We start from the raw sequence: 19393 nt of genomic DNA on the forward strand, positions 1-19393 counted from the left end.
TGATCAGGGTGTCCCACGGGGGGCTCACAGTTTTAATCCCCATTTTACAGATGAGGGAACTGAGGCACAGCGAAGTTAAGTGACTTGCCCAAAGTCACACAGCTGACAGTTGGCGGAGCCGGGATTTGAACCCATGACCTCTGACTCCAAAGCCCGGGCTCTTTCCACTGAGCCATGCTGCTTCTAGGCGTAGTGAGAAGAAACTGATGGCACAAATTCGAAAGAAACTGGTACTACTAATAATAATGATGGCATTTATTAAGCGCTTGCTATGTGCAAAGCACTGTTCTAAGCGCTGGGGAGGTCACAAGGTGATCAGGTTGTCCCACTGGGGGCTCACAGTCTTAATCCCCATTTTACAGATGAGGGAACTGAGGCACAGAGAAGTTACGTGACTTGCCCAGAGTCACGCAGCTGACAATTGGCGGAGCCAGGATTTGAACCCATGACCTCTGGCTCCAAAGCTCTTTCCCCTGAGCCATGTACCATTTGACAAGCTAATCCTGAAGACCTCTATCTGGGAACATAGTTCTCTAAGGAACCCCAAAGCTTAAGTGCGGTATGGAGAATTTAGAGGAATCGAAAGAGAATGATAGAAATGTTTAAAATAACATTTTAAGGTTAAATGAAAGAGAGATCAGAAGCAAGATTGAAAATTGGGGTTTCACTGCTTAGAGAATGTGAGAGGCCTTAATCACGAAATCCAAGGATGTGAAGGACTATCATATATTCTAAATATCTTCTAGACTGTAAGCCCATTGTTGGGTAGGGATTGTCTATCTGTTGCCGAATTGTACTTCCCAAGCGCTTAGGACAGTTGTCTGCACACAGTAAGCGCTCAATAAATACAATTGAATGAGTGAATGAATGAATGTTTTTCTAGGAAAATAGCCTGACGCACAGAGGCTGAAAAGAATTTTTAGAGCCCAGGCTCTCAACAGGGAAGGTGAGGAAAGAAAATGGTGCTTGACCACAGTGGGGAAAATGAAAATGATCCATCTTTATCTACTTTGAATTTGACCGACTGTGAATACCACAGTTTAAAGAGACTGCTTCTCTGCTCTTGTAAAATTATTTTCTTATTCCATATAGATGAGTAGAATTCTGTGAATACAAGTTGCATTTATATCACCAAATTGCATTTTTGGACTCTGTATTCATGGGGTAGTCAGGGAAGGCCTCTTGGAGGTTTATCTAGACTGTAAGCCCATTGTGGGCAGAGAATGTGTCTACCAACTCTGTTATATTGTACTCTCCCAAGCGCTTAGTACAGCGCTCTGCACACAGTAAAGCAGTCAATAAATACGATCGATTAGGGGAGATGTGATGTCAACAAGGCTTTGAAGGCAGGGAGAGTGGCCTGTTGGATGTGAAGTGGGAGGGAGTTCCAGATCCGAGTCAGGCTGTGGGCGAGGGGTCGGCAACAAAATAGAGGAAATCGAGGTACAGTGAGTAGGTTGGTGTTAGAGGAGCAAAGTGAATATCCCAGGTTAGAGTACAAAAGCAGCAAGATAAGATAGGAGGGGGCGAGGTGATTGACAGCTTTAAAGCCAATGGTAAGGAGTTTCTGTATATTATGTTTTGTGTTATTTTTTATTATTATCATCATCTGTGAGAGCACTGATCACTGCTGGAGACACTTTTATTCCTTCCTTGTCTTGTCTATCTTGCTCTTGTCCCATCTTGGCCAGATACTAGGCCTGAATCAGTTCTCGGTTGTACTTTCCCAGTACTTAGTACAGTGTATGGCACATTTTAAATCTTAAACAAACTCCTCAAACTCGACTGGAATATGGACTGAGAGCATCAACTATTAATCCAGTGTTTCCAGTATTTGTTGTGTTCACTGTGTTCAGTCCTTCAGAAAAATATAGTTCTGTGAAAGAATCTAAAGCAGTCTGTGGATTGCTACACCCATTGAGGGTTGAATCAAAATTGGTACGATTTCTGATTGTATTTGCCTTGGAAAATATTAGTGGTAAATATTCTGAAATGGAAGCGTATGGAATTATATTTTCACTGTTTAGATTGATACCCTACAAGCGTTTCCTTTTTTGTTGGTCTTGTCTAGTTTTCCAGAGCCAAACTCCACTTTAATGACACAGTGCATTGATGGTCTTGAGTCATAATATCACAAGGGAAACATGCACCATATTAGAATCCCGAACCTTGCGAAGAAAGAAATGAATAATTTCATGGAAATATTTTCTGGCCCTTACATACTACTGCAGTAGAAATGAACTTGGGTCAGAATATTCATCTAGCTTACAGTGTTACTCTGAATAATTCAAGGTTTTGCATTTTCACAAATATTAAGCCAGGTATTTCCTACCTAGGTATTTCCTACTGGTTTACTATCTATGTAATACAGGGCAGTGTCTCTTTCTATGAAGGTTGATCTTCTACGCCTGAAGTGGTATATGATATTAGTTTGTGGAAGCAGTGTAGTATTTTGTTGTCACATCTGCCCATTTTGGGTGCCAGGTATTTGTTTGGATATATTCATAGTTCATTAATTTGTTCCAAAGCCTAGCGTTTAAAATTGCTTAATGCTGACTCATTGATGTTGGGTAATAAAATGAGAGGCTTTTTCCATGGAGCCTTCCTTAACTATTTTTTTTAAATGGTATTTGTTATGCACTCACTATGTGCCAGGCACTGTACGAAGTGCGGGGGTTAGTCCAAGCTAATTAGATTGGACACAGTCCCATGCCCCCTTGTGGGGCTCACAGTTTTAATCTTCATTTTGCAGATGAGATAACTGAGACACAGAGAAGTTAAGTGACTTGCCCATGGTCACACAGCGGACAAGTGGCAGAGCTGGAATTAGAACCCAGGTCCTCTGACTCCCAGGACTAATTGGTATCCTGTCAAGAAAACTCAGCACCCATTCTTAACATTGTATTGTTGCTATCCTCAGCACTTCAGCATATTTTTATTTATTTGTGTATACTTACATTTGTTCATTCAATTACCATTGCATCCTGATAAAGTTGTACTATTTCCGGGTCTATCGTTGTTCTTCCTCCTATTCCTACTTGCCATTTTCTCCCCAACTTAGATTGCAAGTTCCTTGAGGGCAGGGAATGGGTTTTCTTCTGTTGTACTCTTTCCAGGGTTTGCATTCAGTAGGTGCTCAGTTAATGCATCTGCTAATCAATGCTGGCTTGAAGTTGAATAAAACAAATCTTTGTCCCAAATTTAATTTCTTCCCATTTAGGACTAAAAGTGGCATTTTATTCCACCCCTGGACAGTTTTAAGAGTTTGATACTTTTATACACTTGGTGTCTTTAGCGGGGTTTGTTTTCCATGAACATGCTTTTCTTACTTCAAATATAAATAACTTCCACCTATAAAAATATCATTTCAAAAGCTACATGAGTTGCCCAAAGGTGGAAATCGTAACTGGTCCTTTTAATGGCCTGCACTGAAAATGGAAAAAGGCAGCAGAATTGATCTCAGCAGCTGTTTTGAGAAATGAGTTCGAGATGTCAGCTACTCAAACATTCTTCACAGAAGGCCCTAAGTGATTGATTTTTAATTTTCAATAATATACCAAATTCATTGTAGGCCACAGGGTGTTGGAGGTTTTATTGCATTGGCCAATTACTTCACGCTCTTTACTTTGTTGTTTGTGATGTAGCACAAACTTGGTTGAATATATGCTTTTGGTTCTAATATTCAGGTTGTTCTCATCTTTACTGCCTTGCCTATGACCTTAGGCAAGACGCTTAATCTCTTTGTTCTTCAGTTTTCTCCCTCTAAATTGAGGGTAATCATTTATCATGCCTTGCAGAGATGTAGAGAAAAGCAAAGTGATGGCAAAGTACTTTAAGGATGGCCTCAAAAAGTGTGCTTCAGTGTTGATTAAATGTTGATCGTAGCTTGCTCTGAGTTCTAAAGGAGCATTATTTGGTTTGTACTTCTACTGAATCCTAGCTTTGTAGATGTGTTTAAAACTCAGTTGACTTGCCTGTAAAAACAGTATGGCAGGGGTGGGGAGGAGAAATCCATAGCTTTATTGTGGTTTCCTAACCCTAAGGTCCCCTAACCCTAGTAACTCTAATAATTGTTAGGTAATCTATAACTGAATAAACTGTGCTTTTCTTTCTCCACTGAGTCATGTTAATACAATTTACTTTATCAGGAGAGTATATTTTGTCATTTACATTTCATTGATCTCTTTTAATTATTTTTTCCCTAATTTAGCATCTCCATCTAACTTCATTTAGAAAAACTCAGAGCCAATGAACTGCATTACAAACTATAGAAAGGGGGCAATCATTAGTCAGTTTACCTCAAAACCCACACCATTTAAAGCATGGTGGATTCAGTCCTCAAGTAAATTAGGCATTTGAGAACCATAGTGTTAGATTTACATCAACCACAGAGCCCAAGCAAGGTTCCAAAACTATTCATTGTAGACCTCCTAACATGATTTAATCATTCAATTTGGCCAAAGTCACGGCTCATATGGTTGCTGTGAGAAGCGAACTGCTCTAAAGTAGTTTTGAAAGATGAAGTCACAAACCACCTATTAATTTCCATTGGAAAATTACCTTGAGCTCCTAGAAATACAGAGACAACAAGAGTTTGAAAATCCATGTCCTTGGAGTTCAGTGATGCCATTGCCATTCATGGGGCTGAGGAATAAAGTTGGAGAATATGAGGAAAAAAATAGAAGCAAATTAAACATTACTTTTCTGGGAGTAACAGCAGCACGTAATTTGCGGATCCCCAAAATAGTCATCATTTGAGGGGGGATTTGAAAAGCAGTCAAAAATAAAGCCTTCTCCATCAAAAAATTAGTGAACTTCCTATTTGAATAGGAAGCAAGAACTGTTCCCCTACTAAAATTTCTGGATTGCATAGAAAGTAAGAGGTCTAACTCATAATGGTCTTAGTCTGTAGAAACATTCCATTTTATTTAAGACATAAGCGTGATCCGTAATATGAACTGTCATACAGAAAATCAGACACCTTCAAAGCTAAGGTGTCCGGGAGCCTTGTCAGATCCGTCGCCCATCATTGATGGAGTAAAACAAGGCTGGGGCTGTTCAACATATTCTACCCAGCCACGCTCAAGGCTGCAACAAGTCTCTCTGATTACGATTCTGATCCTCTGTGAAACTTTCAATTTAACAGGCTGAGGTTGGGGAGGAAGGAGATGAGTTTTCAGCTGAATAAACCTTTATAATACATCCTCCTTATCCGGCTGGCCAACGAGATTTGGGAAGTCACCCCTTCTTATATAGTAATGACTGACTTTCTAGAGCCTTTTTCAGATGGAGAAGGCAAATCCCCTGAGACTTAAGTAGAAGTCTCATTCCAGCCACCACTGCGATGTAGGAACTATATATACGGAGAATCAGTGTGGCCTAGTGGGTAGAGCATATGGGCTTGGGAGGCAGAAGGACCTGGGTTCTAATTAATCCCTGCTCTGCCACTTGTCTGCCGTGTGACCTTAGGCAAGTCACTTTACTCCTCTATGCCTGGTACCTCATCTGTAAAATGGGGCTAAAACTCGTGAGCTTCCATGTGGGACATGGACTGTTTCCATCCTGATTTGCGTGTAATAATAATAATAATAATAATAATAATAATTTTGTTATTTGTGAAGCACTTACCATGTGCCAAGCTCTGTACTAAGCACTGGAGTGGGGACACAGTCCCTGTCCCACTGGAGCTCACAGTCTTAATCCCCATTTTACAGATGAGGTAACTGAGGCACAGAGAAGTTAAGTGACTTGCCCAAGGTCACACAGCAGACAAGTGGCGGAGCCGGGATTAGAACTCATGACTTTCCGATGCCCAGGCACGGGCTCTATCCGCTACGTCTGTATTCACCCTAGCGCATAATACAGTGCCAGGCACATAGTAAGTGCTTCTTCTCAAGTAACAAGTAACAAGTGCTTCTCAAGTAAATGCTTGAGAAACAGCGTGGCTTAGTGGGAAGAGCCCAGACTTGGGAGTCAGAGGTCATGAGTTCTAATCCCGACTCCGCCACTTAGCTGTGTGACTTTGGGCAAGTCACTTAACTTCTTTGTGCCTCAGTTACCTCATCTGTAAACTGGGGATTAAGACTGTGAGCCCCGCGTGGGACAACCTGATTACCTCGTATCTCCCCCAGTGGTTAGAACAGTTCTTGGCACATAATAAGCGCTAAACAAAATACCATCATTATTACTATTGTTATTAGATACCATGAAAAAGGGGAAAAAAGGGGAAAAAAGCCATCATGTAGGACAGCTGGCTGAAGAGTTTTGAGTTGAGTGGGGAAACTGCAGGGAATGGTTTTAGATGGTTCCAACCAAATTCCACTAGGGTAATTATTCTGAAAGCTCAAGAAGCAGCATGCTGCCTAAAATGATTCCAAAGAACAAGATTTGCAATGTTTCCCACCTGGGGGTGGACCACTTCAACCAGTGTAAGGGTGCCAACCTGTCAGACGTTGGGCATCGTGCTACCAGCCTGGAATGTGGACTGGCACAGTTACCTGGCACCAAATTGCACTGAATTATATTCCTGCCCAGCCCTGGAACCTGAAAGCCCAGTTTTGCTTCCCAGGGAGGAGGAAGAAATCCTATTTTAGTAGAAGACTGCTTTATGCCCTTTACGTTTTCTGCTACCTTCCAAACTCTGCCAATTGAGCTCTTGTTGCACTGTTGGCTCGGGATTGATAGAAGCGAAACCCAACCTCAATAATTTAGTCAGAAAGACACTTTGAAACCCCTCTTCAATGGTGATCAGTTTACCAAAGGTTAATCTGTCTCCTAAAATCAACAGTGATTGCTAGTGGTAGATTAACATTGAGTTTTGTCCATTTTAATCTTTTCACTGCAAAGAGTAAATAACTTTTGGTGTTTCAAGGATTGAGAGAAGTGTTTAGGAAACAAAGGTTTGTGTGTGTGTGTGTACAACATATACACACACACATACATATACATACCCCCCCTTTTAGACTGTGAGCCCACTGTTGGGTAGGGACTGTCTCTATATGTTGCCAATTTGTACTTCCCAAGCGCTTAGTACAGTGCTCTGCACATAGTAAGCGCTCAATAAATATGATTGATGATGATGATATACGTACACACCCTGAAAGGGCAGCTAAAGAATTTCTGGTTCAGTGAGTTTGGCAGGCAAACAGTGTAGTAGGGCCTAGGGCGTAATCCAGGCCTGTTGACTATTCTTGAGATGGACTCATGATTAGCTCGTATTGGCTCATAATTTCTTTGGTGATCTGTTGCTGCTGAGTGACAGAATTCTACTAACTCGATTGCACACTCTCCCAAGTGCTTAGTAAGGGCTCGGCACTCAATACGTACTGTGGAATGTAATCTTCCTCAACCCCAAAATTAGGTTTCCTAGGCTTGCAGCATCAGAACTGGCAGTCACTCTTCTACAGCAAACCAGAAGCCAAAGCAAAAAGGGAAAATATGCAGAAAATGTAATTCTTGTGATGGCTTTGGCAGGGCTTTTATTCACAAGGAAAAAAAAAAAGAAAGAGAAAAGAGTGGAGATGGCAGGCTTCAAATCCTGACTAGCAGCCCCCATGTGAGCTTTCCTCTATTCTCTTCATATCCAACTGCCAGGACCTGACTGCACGGTAGTTCCCTATCCCCATATCCCCAGGACTTCCATTGGCCTCTGGTCCAGCCCTGGAAGATTTGAACAGTAATCGCGCTCACCATCGTGGCTGCAGCTGTGACCTCCATGGCTTCTGTGGCAATTCGTCTGAGCCGCGAGGAGCTTGAAATCCTGCTTCTCCTTTCAGGCTAATCGTCATCTTTGTCTTGGTTTATGGGGAGAGCACAGGTTTGGAAGTCTGGGTTCTAATCCCCGCACTGCCGCTTGTCTGCCCAGACTGAGCCCACTGTTGGGTAGGGACTGTCTTTATATGTTGCCAACTTGTACTTCCCAAGCACTTAGTACAGTGCTCTGCCCACAGTAAGTGCTCAATAAATACGATTGATTGATTGAGCCCCCTCTTTCCTCTTCCCCTCCCCACCCCCTGCCCTACCTCCTTCCCCTCCCCACAGCACCTGTATATATGTTTGTACAGATTTATTACTCTATTTTACTTGTACGTATTTACTATTCTATGTATTTTGTTAATGATGTGCATCTAGCTTTACTTCTATTTATTCTGATGACACCTGTCCACGTGTTTTGTTTTGTTGTCTGTCTCCCCCCTCTAGACTGTGAGCCCGTTGTTGGGTAGGGACCATCTCTAGATGTTGCCAACTTGTACTTCACAAGCGCTTAGTGCAGTGCTCTGCACACAGTAAGCGCTCAGTAAATGCGATTGAATTGAATGAATGAAACTCACTTAACTTCTCTGGGCCTGTCACCTCATCTGTAAAATGGGGATTAAGATTGGGAGCCCCGTGTAGGACAGGGACTATGTCCTACCTGATTAACCTGTATCTACCTCATTGCTTAGAACAGGCTTAACAAGTACCATTGTTATTAGTAGTATAGTTTTGTTCACCTTTCAGCGATATTGATTAGCGCGTACAGGACAGTAAGTAGACACAATCCCTGTCCTCAAGGAACTTCCTTACTTAGGTTGCCAACCTCCCTCCCTCCCATGCTCTTAGATAGAAAATGCTTTGAAAGCCAGGGACTGTCTACACCTCTTCCATGCGTTCCTTTGTACTGTGCTTTGCACAGAGTAAGCACTTAATACTAGTATTATTAACTTTTGGCTAAGATCAAGTGTTATATCTGCTGTCAGTTGAATATTGGATACATCCTCTCTCTGAGGACAATATAGTAAATGGATTTTTGGAAATCCATTCTCTCCTCTGCAGTCTCATATTTCCTTCTGCCTTCAAAACATCTCTCCTTGGATGTCCTGCCAACACCTCAAACTTAACGTGTCCAAAACTGAACTCTTTGTATTCCCACCCACACCCACTCCTCCCCCTGACTTCCCATCACCGTAGGTGGCATCACCATATCCTCCCTGTCTCACGAGCCTGTAACCTTGGCATTATCCTCCGTTCAGTTCTCTTATTCAACCCACGTATTCACTCCGTCACCGAAGCCTGGCAGTTCAACCTTCACAACGTAGCTCAAATTTCCACTTTCCTCTCCGTTCCACATTGCTACCACATTAATCCAAAGACTTATCCCATCCCGCCTTGATTTATTTTACTTGTACATATCTATTCTATTTATTGTATTTTGTTAGTATGTTTGGTTTTGTTCTCTGTCTCCCCCTTTTAGACTGTGAGCCCACTGTTGGGTAGGGACTGTCTCTAGATGTTGCCAACTTGTACTTCCCAAGCGCTTAGTACAGTGCTCTGCACACAGTAAGCACTCAATAAATACGATTGATTAACACCCAGCTGTGACCACCAGCCCCTTCCTTCCTCTCCCCCTCGTCCCCCTCTCCATCCCCCCATCTTACCTCCTTCCCCACAGCACCTGTATACATGTATATATGTTTGTACATATTTATTACTCTATTTATTAATTTTACTTGTACATATCTATTCTATTTATTTTATTTTGTTAGTATGTTTGGTTTTGTTCTCTGTCTCCCCCTTTTAGACTGTGAGCCCACTGTTGGGTAGGGACTGTCTCTAGATGTTGCCAATTTGTACTTCCCAAGCGCTTAGTACAGTGCTCTGCACATAGTAAGCGCTCAATAAATACGATTGATGATGATGATGACTACTGCATCAGCCACCTCGCCGACCACCCTGTCTCCTGTCTCCCCCCACTTCAGTCTGCACTTCGCTCTGCTGCCCAGATCGCTTTTCTGCACAACCGATCAGTCCACGTTTTCCCAGTTGTTGCCCATCCAGCTCCGCATCAAACAAAAACTCACTACCATAGGCTTTAAGGCACTCAATCACCTTGCCCCCTCCTACCTTATCTCCCTGATTCCTACTTCAACCCAGCCTCCACTATTTGCCTGCCTATCTGCCCTGCCTGTGGCCTGGAATGCTCTCCCCCTTCATATCCGACTGCCGATCACTCTCCCTGCCTTCAAAGCCTTATTGAAAATACATCTCCGAGAGGCCTCCTCCAAGAGGCCTTCCCAGACTGAGCCCCCTCCTTCCTCTCCCTCTCCTCCCCCTCCCCACCCCCCCGCCTTACCTCCTTCCCCTCCCCACAGCACCTGTATATATGTTTGTACATATTTATTACTCTATTTTACTTGTACATATTAATTCTATTTATTTTAGTTTGTTAATATGTTTTGTTCTGTTGTCTGTCTCCCCCTTCTAGACTGTTGGGTAGGGGCCATCTCTCTATGTTGCCAACTTGTACTTCCCAAGCGCGTAGTACAGTGCTCTGCACACAGTAAGCGCTCAATAAATACGATTGAATGAATGAATGAATATTTGCTCCTCTAATGCCCAACTTTTCACTGTACCTGGATCTCGCCGATCTCGCCTGTCCAGTGCTTAGAACAGTGCTTGGCACATAGTAAGCACATAACAAATACCCTCATTATTATCTTACTGCCGATGCCTCTCCAACTTCCTGCCTCTGGCCTGGAATGCTCTCCCCCTTCATATCCGACTGCCGATCACTCTCCCTGCCTTCAAAGCCTTATTGAAAATACATCTCCAAGAGGCCTTCCCTGATTATGCCCTCTTCTCCCAGTCCCTCTGTACCTCACTTGGATTTGAACCCTTTATTCACCCCTCCCTCAGCCCCAAAGCACCAGCGTGGCTCAGTGGAAAGAGCCCGGGCTTTGGAGTCAGAGGTCATGGGTTCATTTCCCAGCTCGACCACTTGTCAGCTGTGTGACTTCGGGCAAGTCACTTCACTTCTCTGTGCCTCAGTGACCTCATCTGTAAAATGGGGATTAAGACTGTGAGCCCCACCGTGGGACAACCTGATCACCTTGTAACCTCCCCAGCGCTTAGAACAGTGCTTTGCACATAGTAAGAGCTTAATAAATGCCATCATTATTATTATTATTTCTTTATGTTAATGCCTGTCTACTCCTCTAGACTGTAAGCTCGCTGTAGGCAGGGATTGTATCTGCCAACTCTGTTATATTGTACTCTCCCGAGCACTTTCTACAGTGCTCCGCACACAATAACCTCTCAGTAAATACAGTTGATTGAGTGGGACGGGGAGGTGGAATAGGAGCTCACTCTGTAGACTCCACGCATCGACCTGGTTCTGCCGTAATTTCAATAATAGAAGCATTTAAGGAGCCCAGGCTGGGTTCTGATCTCAGCTCCACCTTACGTCTGCTATAATGATGAGATGATGATGGCATTTGTTAAGCGCTTACTGTGCTTCGGGGAAGCATTGTTGCTCAGTGGAAAGAGCACGGGCTTTGGAGTCAGAGGCCGTGGGTTCAAATCCCAGCTCCGCCACTTGTCAGCTGTGTGACTTCGGGCAAGTCACTTCACTTCTCTGGGCCTCAGTTCCCTCATCTGTAAAATGGGGATGAAGACTGTGAGCCCCTCGTGGGACAGCCTGATTACCTTGTATCTACCCCAGCGCTTAGAACAATGCTTTGCCCTTAGTAAGCGCTTAACAAATACCAACATTATTATTATTACTATGTGCAAAGCACTGTTCTAAGCGCTGGGGAGGATACACGGTGATCAGATTGTCCCACGTGGGGCTCACAGTCTTCATCCCCATTTTACAGATGAGGTCACTGAGGCAGGGCTGTGTGAACTTGGGCAAGACACTTCTGCTTCAGTGACCTCATATGTAAAATGGGAATCAAGTCTGTGAGCCCTATGTGATACAGGGACTGTGTCCAACCTGATTAGCTTGTTTCTACCCCAGCGCTTAGTTCAGTGCCTGGCACATATTAAACGCTTAACAAATGCCATTTATAAAAGTGTGGGGGGGGGGGGGCTCTATCTTCTTCCCTAATGGGGACTTTGCTTGACACTTCCATACATACTAATTGGTGGCAGGGTAGGTTTTTTTCATTACTACTTTTAGGTTCATCAACCATTCAGACTCTCAAAATGGCTTCTTGTTTTGTTGCATTTTCTTTTTGTTCTTTCAGATGTTTCATTGGTTTTTTTTTTCTTCTCATTTTTTTCAGCCTCTTTCTCTCTTTATCTTTATTAAGAGAAGCTTATTGGTCCTGCGTGTCCATTTAGCCACCTACCTTTTGGGAGCTAAGATACCAACTGCAATGAATTGTAATTCCTGCCCATTTCCAACTGCATTGTTGAGCCTTTGGGGAGAAGGTGCTCTCTGAGTACTGGTCTCTAAGAACATGTGAACGAAACCAGAAGTGAGAAATTACAGCCGGGATTTGTGCGGCTACGTTGTGTGTGGCAAGTTTTGTAAATATAACATACCTTGCATTCATTTATAAATCGCCTTTCTTCCAAGGATCTCAAACAACATTAGAGATCGTGTCATATTTGGTCTCACCTTAGGATACCTAGGGATTTAGAAGCATTGTAAACGGACTTTTGTGAGGTTATGCGGTAACTTGGCAAACCAAGGAGAGAGCTTAAACTCTAAATCCAGGTTTTCAGGTTCGTAGTTGCATTGGAGCACTATCCTGAAAGAGGAAAACTCGACAGTTTTCTAGATTTTCTAGATCTTACTTTGGAGGTATAGTTTGTGTTGGAGTTTATTTTTAGACTGTGAGCCCACTGTTGGGTAGGGACTGTCTCTATATGTTACCAATTTGTACTTCCCAAGCGCTTAGTACAGTGCTCTGCACATAGTAAGCGCTCAATAAATACGATTGATGATGATGATGATGATGAGTTTATCATTATTTCATTTTACCTGTTACAATAGATAATTTCTATCATCCTCATCACATTTTTTCGATGGGGCAGTTATCATAAACTAAATCAGTCAATATGTCCCTAAATGGTCTTTGCACATAGCTTTTAACATATGCTAAAGCCTTCCAGCTGATAACACAAGTGAGCCCTCCTCCCTTTTATGATGTAACTAAATTTCATTATAATGAGCCGTAAATCAAGTAGGGCATGTGCAACATTGTAAGCTTTCCAAATACAAGGAAAGATTCTCGTTCTGTGTGGCCAGAATTCTTTTCAAAATGGCGATTTATAGAATTTCAGAAACAAATGAGCCTCAGTTTGCAGATCGTATCATCTGTCTGTGGCACATACGAATAGAAACTTGTAGGCATCCTTTTGTTAGGACTTCAAGGTGAATCAAATTCATTTAGTCTTTCAATGCTTTTTGAGAAACTACACTTATGTACATATGGACAGGTACGGGCAGCCTAGAAGGGGGACTTAGGAAGATGAGAGGTTTGTCAGGGAAGTGTTGAAGGAAATGTGATTTTAGTGGGGCTTGGAAGATGGAGAGAATGGTGGTCTGTCTGATATGAAAGGGGAGGGAATTCCCGGCAGGAGGGAGGGAGGGAGCAAAGAGTCTAGGTGAGAGGGGCAAGGCACAGTAATTCATAATAATAATAATAATTGGCATTTGTTAAGCACTTACTATGTGCAAAGCACTGTTCTAAGCGCTGGGGAGGATACAGGCTCATCAGGTTGTCCCACGTGGGGCTCACAGTCTTAATCCCCATTTTACAGATGAGGGAACTGAGGCCCAGAGAAGTTAAGTGACTTGCCCAAGATCACACAGCAGACATGTGGCAGAGTCGGGATTCGAACCCATGACCTCTGACTCCAAAGCCCGTGCTCTTTCCACTGAGCCACGCTGCTTCTCTAGTTAATTAGTTTGGCGTTAGAGGAGCGAAGTGTGCGGGCTGGTGAACTAACGAAGCCAGTGTAAAACAATAAATAAAAATAGCAACTTGAGGTTCCAGAAGATAGAAAAATGTTTGTTGGCAGCCAGGTTTTCGGTCTGTGTCAAAAAATATTGACTACAGTTTAGCAGTATTTTTGCATTAATTGAAAGGGAACATCTGGGGGAGGAGGGAATAGGGAGGAAAAGAAAATCGGCACTTGATTACATCAACACAACTAAGAAAAAGTTTGAAATCAGGGATAAAAAGAGGGGAAGTACAGTTAATTTCTGAACCTCCCAAATGCTCTTTTGTGTGTGTTTTTGAAGTCATCAGATATATCTGAAATGTGAAAGTCCTGGTGATGTCATAATCCCATCACTAATTCCTGACTGAAACCCTCTCTGCAGATTGAGAGTTACATATGCCGGCCTTGAATTGTAAAACACTTCTGTTTAAAGGGAGAGATGAGTTTATCCTTGCTCATTGTTTAGGTGGAAACCGAAATTAACCTGGGGCATAATCTAGATGAATTTCCTGTTGATAGTAGGGGTAGATTTTTGACTTAAACCTTGATAGAAACTCTGTCAGTTTTCTTCTCGGCGGGTTGTTTTCATATCCAGAACTAAAATAGTGAGTTCATGGGCCTATGTTGACTGTTCTCTGGGGCAACAGATGAGGGATCGAAGTTCATCATATAGGGAGAGTTTACTATGCCTTAAAATTGTTTTATGTGAAGGCACTTATGATTGAAGGGCAAGGAGACAAAGGGCAAAGTTGTAATGTATTTTTAACTGACAAACATGAAGGAAAAGAAAACCATTTTAATCTCAAGAGGATCTAATTGTACCTGAATAATTTTCTGCCTCAGAAAGTGTACTACATATTGACACATTTTGAAAAGCACTGAAGCTTAGATATTAAAGGTCACATTATTCATCAGAATGCCAAAGTAGCATAGGAAAGTCCGGGTTTCCTTTTTTGTGATGGTAGTTAATTCCCGAGATATAAAAGTAAATGCAGCAGGAAACCATTGAAACTGGCTTTTTATACAGGTGGTATGCAGAAATTAAAATCAGATTTTTGTAAAAGCCTGCCACATTTTTTAAAATTGTAGTTTAATCTTAGCTAAAAATTGGCGGGGAGGGTGGCTGAAATAGGCCAACAGGACTGAGTCTAAATGTATTACTGGATTTTACTAAATTTGTAAGACAGTAGAAGTTAAACTCATAGGGAATTTTCAGGGAGAGCTTTCTCTCAGATGAATAGTGGGCCTTGATGAATTTTGGCTCTTAAAATGCTAACCCAGTTTCTTGCTTTGTTTTTGCAGTGCTGTGTGCCAAGAATCTTGCAAAGAAAGACTTCTTCAGTAAGTAAACATCTATTTCTGCTATTGTACTATATTCTATGTGTGTTTATATTTGTAAACTATAGTGATTTTTTTTTCGTAATCTAAACCTGTGGAACCTTAATTCCTCTCCTGAATAGAATGTCACCGCCTGGTCTACACAAAGGATTAATGGCTTTATTCCCTGATGGTTGCTAGTTAAAGGGGCCATTGAGCCCAAAAGAAAGGAGGAAGTGGTTAACTTCCTCTGTCAAGTAGCCAAGTAAACACCCTCTTTTAATAATAATTGTATTTGTTAAGCGCTGTACAAAGTACTGGTCACTGTACCCTCTTTTGTATCTCTTTCTACGTAGTTCTGTTCTAAAGGACCAATAAAATAATAATAATAATAATAATAATAATAGTAGTATTTCTTAAGCGCTTACTATGTGCCAAGCACTGTTCAAAGCACTGGGGGATACACAGGGTGATCAGGTTGCCCCACCTGGGGCTCACAGTCTTAAATCTCCATTTTACAGTTGAAGTAACTGAGGCACAGAGAAGTTAAGTGACTTGCCCAAAGTCACACAGCTGACAAGTGGCTGAGCCAGGATTAGAACCCACGACCTCTGACTCCCAAGCCTGTGCGCTTTCCACGGAGCCACACTGGTGATAGACCAGCAGCACTTGCAGAAATGGAGAAAAGCTATACGATCTTTTTCGGGAAAAGGCCCAGGGAACACAATGGACATGGTGTACTCCAAATGAAAACACAAAAACAAATCATACTACGTCCTGTCAGATAAAATCCATGTGAAAGACAGTGTATCTACATCCTGTCAGATAAAAGCCATGTGATAGACAGTGTATTTGTGATCGCTGACTTTCAGTCTGTATTGTGACCGTAGATATCCCCAGTTGGCTATGGCAATGACAGTCTCAAGTGAAGAAAAATGAAAAAAAAAAAAACATGAAACAGAAGAACAAAATTTGAGGTCAATCTTGAGCAATTCCTGTCTGCGGTAGAAGCAGAAATGTAGCAGAAAGAACAAAATGCATGTGAAAACAGATTATTTAAGGATTTCACAAAAGACGGAACGTGAAAAGGTGTTACAGAGGCAAGAGAGAACATATAGAAATCATTCGTTGAAAGGTATTATGAAGCTGAGAGAGTAAAGGAGAATAAATGAGGAAAATATATGCGGAACCAAGTTCATAATAATCAAAAAGATAGATGAATAATCCCCAAAGGTAATTGTAGTTATACCAGGAAAAAGTTAAGAAAAGATGGATTGAGGAGAGAAAAAATATGAAGAAAAAGAATACAGCACCTGGCACATGATAAGCATTTAAAAATTGATGCTAATTACAGTTATACACAGAATTAGGAGTGAAACTAGTGGCCAGAATTGTAACAAAAATGCCACTAATTTTACAGTGTTCAGATCCCAGAGTCAAGTAGAAGGTGGTGTTATTGTAGTAGCAGAAATGGAATTCCCAGGTAGAAAAGCACCAGGCTCGGTTGGAAGCACAGCAGAACTGAATCCATGGTATTTATTGAGCGCTTACTCCGCAGAACACCGTACTAAACACTTGAGAGTACAGTAGAATAAGTGGACATGAACCATGTCCTCAAAGAATTTAATCTAATGGGAGGAGTTTATAATCTTGGTCTTCGGCTACAACAATTAATCAGTGTTCTTTTTGAGGGCTTGTTGTGTGCAAAGCACTGTACTGAACACTTGGGAGAGTAATACAGCCCTGGCTCAGCATTTTACAGAGCTTATCATATAGGAAAATCCTTCTAGAAATTATGTAAAATTGCTTTGGTACCAAAGCAGGAAAAACAGATTTAAAGCCTGTTATACAATTATTATCATAGATTACAAAAATTTTCCCTGGAGTCTTATTGTTTTTTAAATGTTATCTGTTAAACGCGTACTATGTGCCAGGCACCGACCTAAGCGATGGGGTAGATAGAAGTTAATCAGGTTGGACGTAGTCCGTGTCCCACAAGGGGCTCACAGTGTTAATCTCCATTTTACAGACGAGGTGACTGAAGCACAGAGAAGTTAAGAGACTTGTCCAGGTCACCCAGCAGAAAATAGGGATTAATACTCTATGTGGGACGTGGACTGTGTTTAACCTGATTATCCATTATGTATCCCAGTACTTAGTACAGTGTCTGGCACATAATAAGCACTTAACAAATACCATTAAAAAGGCCAGGGGGTTCTAATCCCAGCACAGCCACTTATCTGCTGTGTGACCGTAGGCGACTCGCTTAACTTCTCTGCGCCTCAGTTACCTCATCTGGAAAATAGGGGTGAATACTGTAAGCCCTATGTGGGACATGAACTGTGCCCAACTTCATTATCCTGTATCTATCCCAGTGCTCAGTTCAGCGCCTGGCATACAGTAAGCACTTAAAAAATACCATTAAAAAGGGTAGGGAGGTGGAGTCTACCGGCTCAATTTTAGTGTACTCTCCCAAGCGCTTAGTACTACGCTCTGCACACAGTAAGTGCTCAATAAAAACTATTAAAATGCTGTGTGGCCTAGTGGAGGGAGCACATTCTTGGGCGCTGGGTTCTCTAATCCCGGCTCTGCCGGTTGCTTGCTTTGTGACCCTGGGCAAGTCACTTAACTTCTTTGTGCCTCAGGTTCCTCAGCTGTAAAATGGGAATGCCTGTTCTCCCTCCTACTTAGACTGTGAGCCCCATGCAGGACAGAGACTGTGTCCGACCTAATTAACTTGTACTTGCCCCAGTGCTTAGAGCAGTGTTCGATACACAGTTAAAAAAAAATCGATTAAAATAGTTAAAATAATCGATGGCAGAATCGATTATTGTGCTTGTAGCTTGCACGACACCACTGCCGCTCTCTCATCGCTACTGGGCACGTGCCCTCTGGGAACCAGAGTGCAACCAGTGTGTAGAAGGGAAGGGATGAGACACATTGCTAAGTGCCCGGGTAGGGGCACAGTGAATGTTATTGATTGAAAACACGAAACACCACGGCAGATTTAAAGAGACTCTGAATAACAGAAAGCAGAGTGGGATGACAAAGGTGAAAAATGTGTAGAAGTGCATGATTCCTTAATGTGAAATCAAATTTTACCCGTTTGAATTTTGGGGGTCATGTTCTAGAACGCTGTTTTCCAAACTCAGGACCCCATAAGGTAGGTCCAATGTTATAAGTAGCAGTTAAACTATCGAACTCTAGTATTTTTTCCTAATTTTTTTTTTGCATTCACAGGAATACAGGTCCACATGGACCAATTCTCCAGAGTATGCATCCCAAAAAATGTAGGGCGCATTCCGTTAGTGGATTTTTTTTATCTGAGGATATGAAAACCGTCCTTAACAGTCCTACAGAGACTTTCTTGTTGAAAGTGCCCATCCTCTAAATAATTCAAAGCACTCTTTATAAAGCAAATTCAGAATATGTTTCATTCAGTCAATCACTTGTATTTGTTGAGTGCTTAACTGTGTGCAGGGCACTGTACTAAGCACTTGGGAAAGTACAATATAAGAGAATTGGTGGACACTTTCCCTGCCCACAGTGAGCTTTCAGTCTAGATGGGGAGACGGATGCTACTATAAATAAACTATGGATAATATACGTAAGTGCTGTGGGGCTGGGGGTGGGATGAATAAAAGAGTGCAAGGGTGACACAGAAGGGAGTTTTAAAAGAGGAAATGAGTGCTTAGTTGGGGGAATCTTGGAGGAGTCATACTTTTAAGAAGTTTTTGAAGGTGAGGAGATGATCGTCTGTCGGATATGAAGAGGGAGGGCCTATTAGGCCAGAGGCAAGATGTGTCGAGAAGTCAGCAGCAGGATAGACAAGATCCAGGCAGTATTAGAGGAGTGAAGTGTCTGGGCTGGATTGTAATAGGAAATCAGGGAGTCAGGAAGGAGGGGCAAGGTGATTGAGGGTTTTAAAGTTTATGGTGAGTAATTTCTGTTTGACACAGAGGAGATGGGCAACCATTGGGTGTTCTAGAGGAGTGGGAAAATGCGGACTGAACATTTTTGTAGAAAAATGATCTGGGCAGCAGAGTGAAGTATGGACTGGAGTGAGGAGAGACAGGAGGCAGGGAGGTCAGCAAGGAGGTTGATGCAGTAGTCGAGGTGGGATAAGAGAAATGCTTAGATTAACAGAGTAACAGTTTGGTTGGAGATTTTGTGACGCAGTGTTTTGAAGGTGGAACTGACGGCTTGGTGTCAGTCAGTGGTATTTGTGGAGCGCCTAGTCTGTACTAAGTACTCTGGAGAGGTTAGATCCATTCCCTCAAGGAGCTTAATCAATGAATCAATCGTATTTATTGAGCGCTTACTGTGTGCAGAGCACTGTACTAAGTGCTTGGGAAAAACAAGT

At 42.3% G+C, this 19393-nt stretch overlaps 1 protein-coding gene across 2 annotated transcripts in view; it reads left to right on the forward strand.

The window, feature by feature from the left end:
- SMURF1 (SMAD specific E3 ubiquitin protein ligase 1) overlaps window positions 1–19393 on the forward strand; it is a 99408-nt gene that overhangs the window by 52225 nt on the left and 27790 nt on the right. For both annotated transcript variants that reach the window (XM_038762444.1, XM_038762445.1), the window contains exon 2: window positions 15016–15054. In XM_038762444.1, coding sequence (XP_038618372.1) covers window positions 15016–15054 — 39 coding nt within the window. The remainder of the gene's footprint in view (window positions 1–15015; window positions 15055–19393) is intronic.

Source organism: Tachyglossus aculeatus, chromosome 21, assembly GCF_015852505.1.
Source record: "Tachyglossus aculeatus isolate mTacAcu1 chromosome 21, mTacAcu1.pri, whole genome shotgun sequence".
Classification (NCBI taxonomy): domain Eukaryota; kingdom Metazoa; phylum Chordata; class Mammalia; order Monotremata; family Tachyglossidae; genus Tachyglossus; species Tachyglossus aculeatus.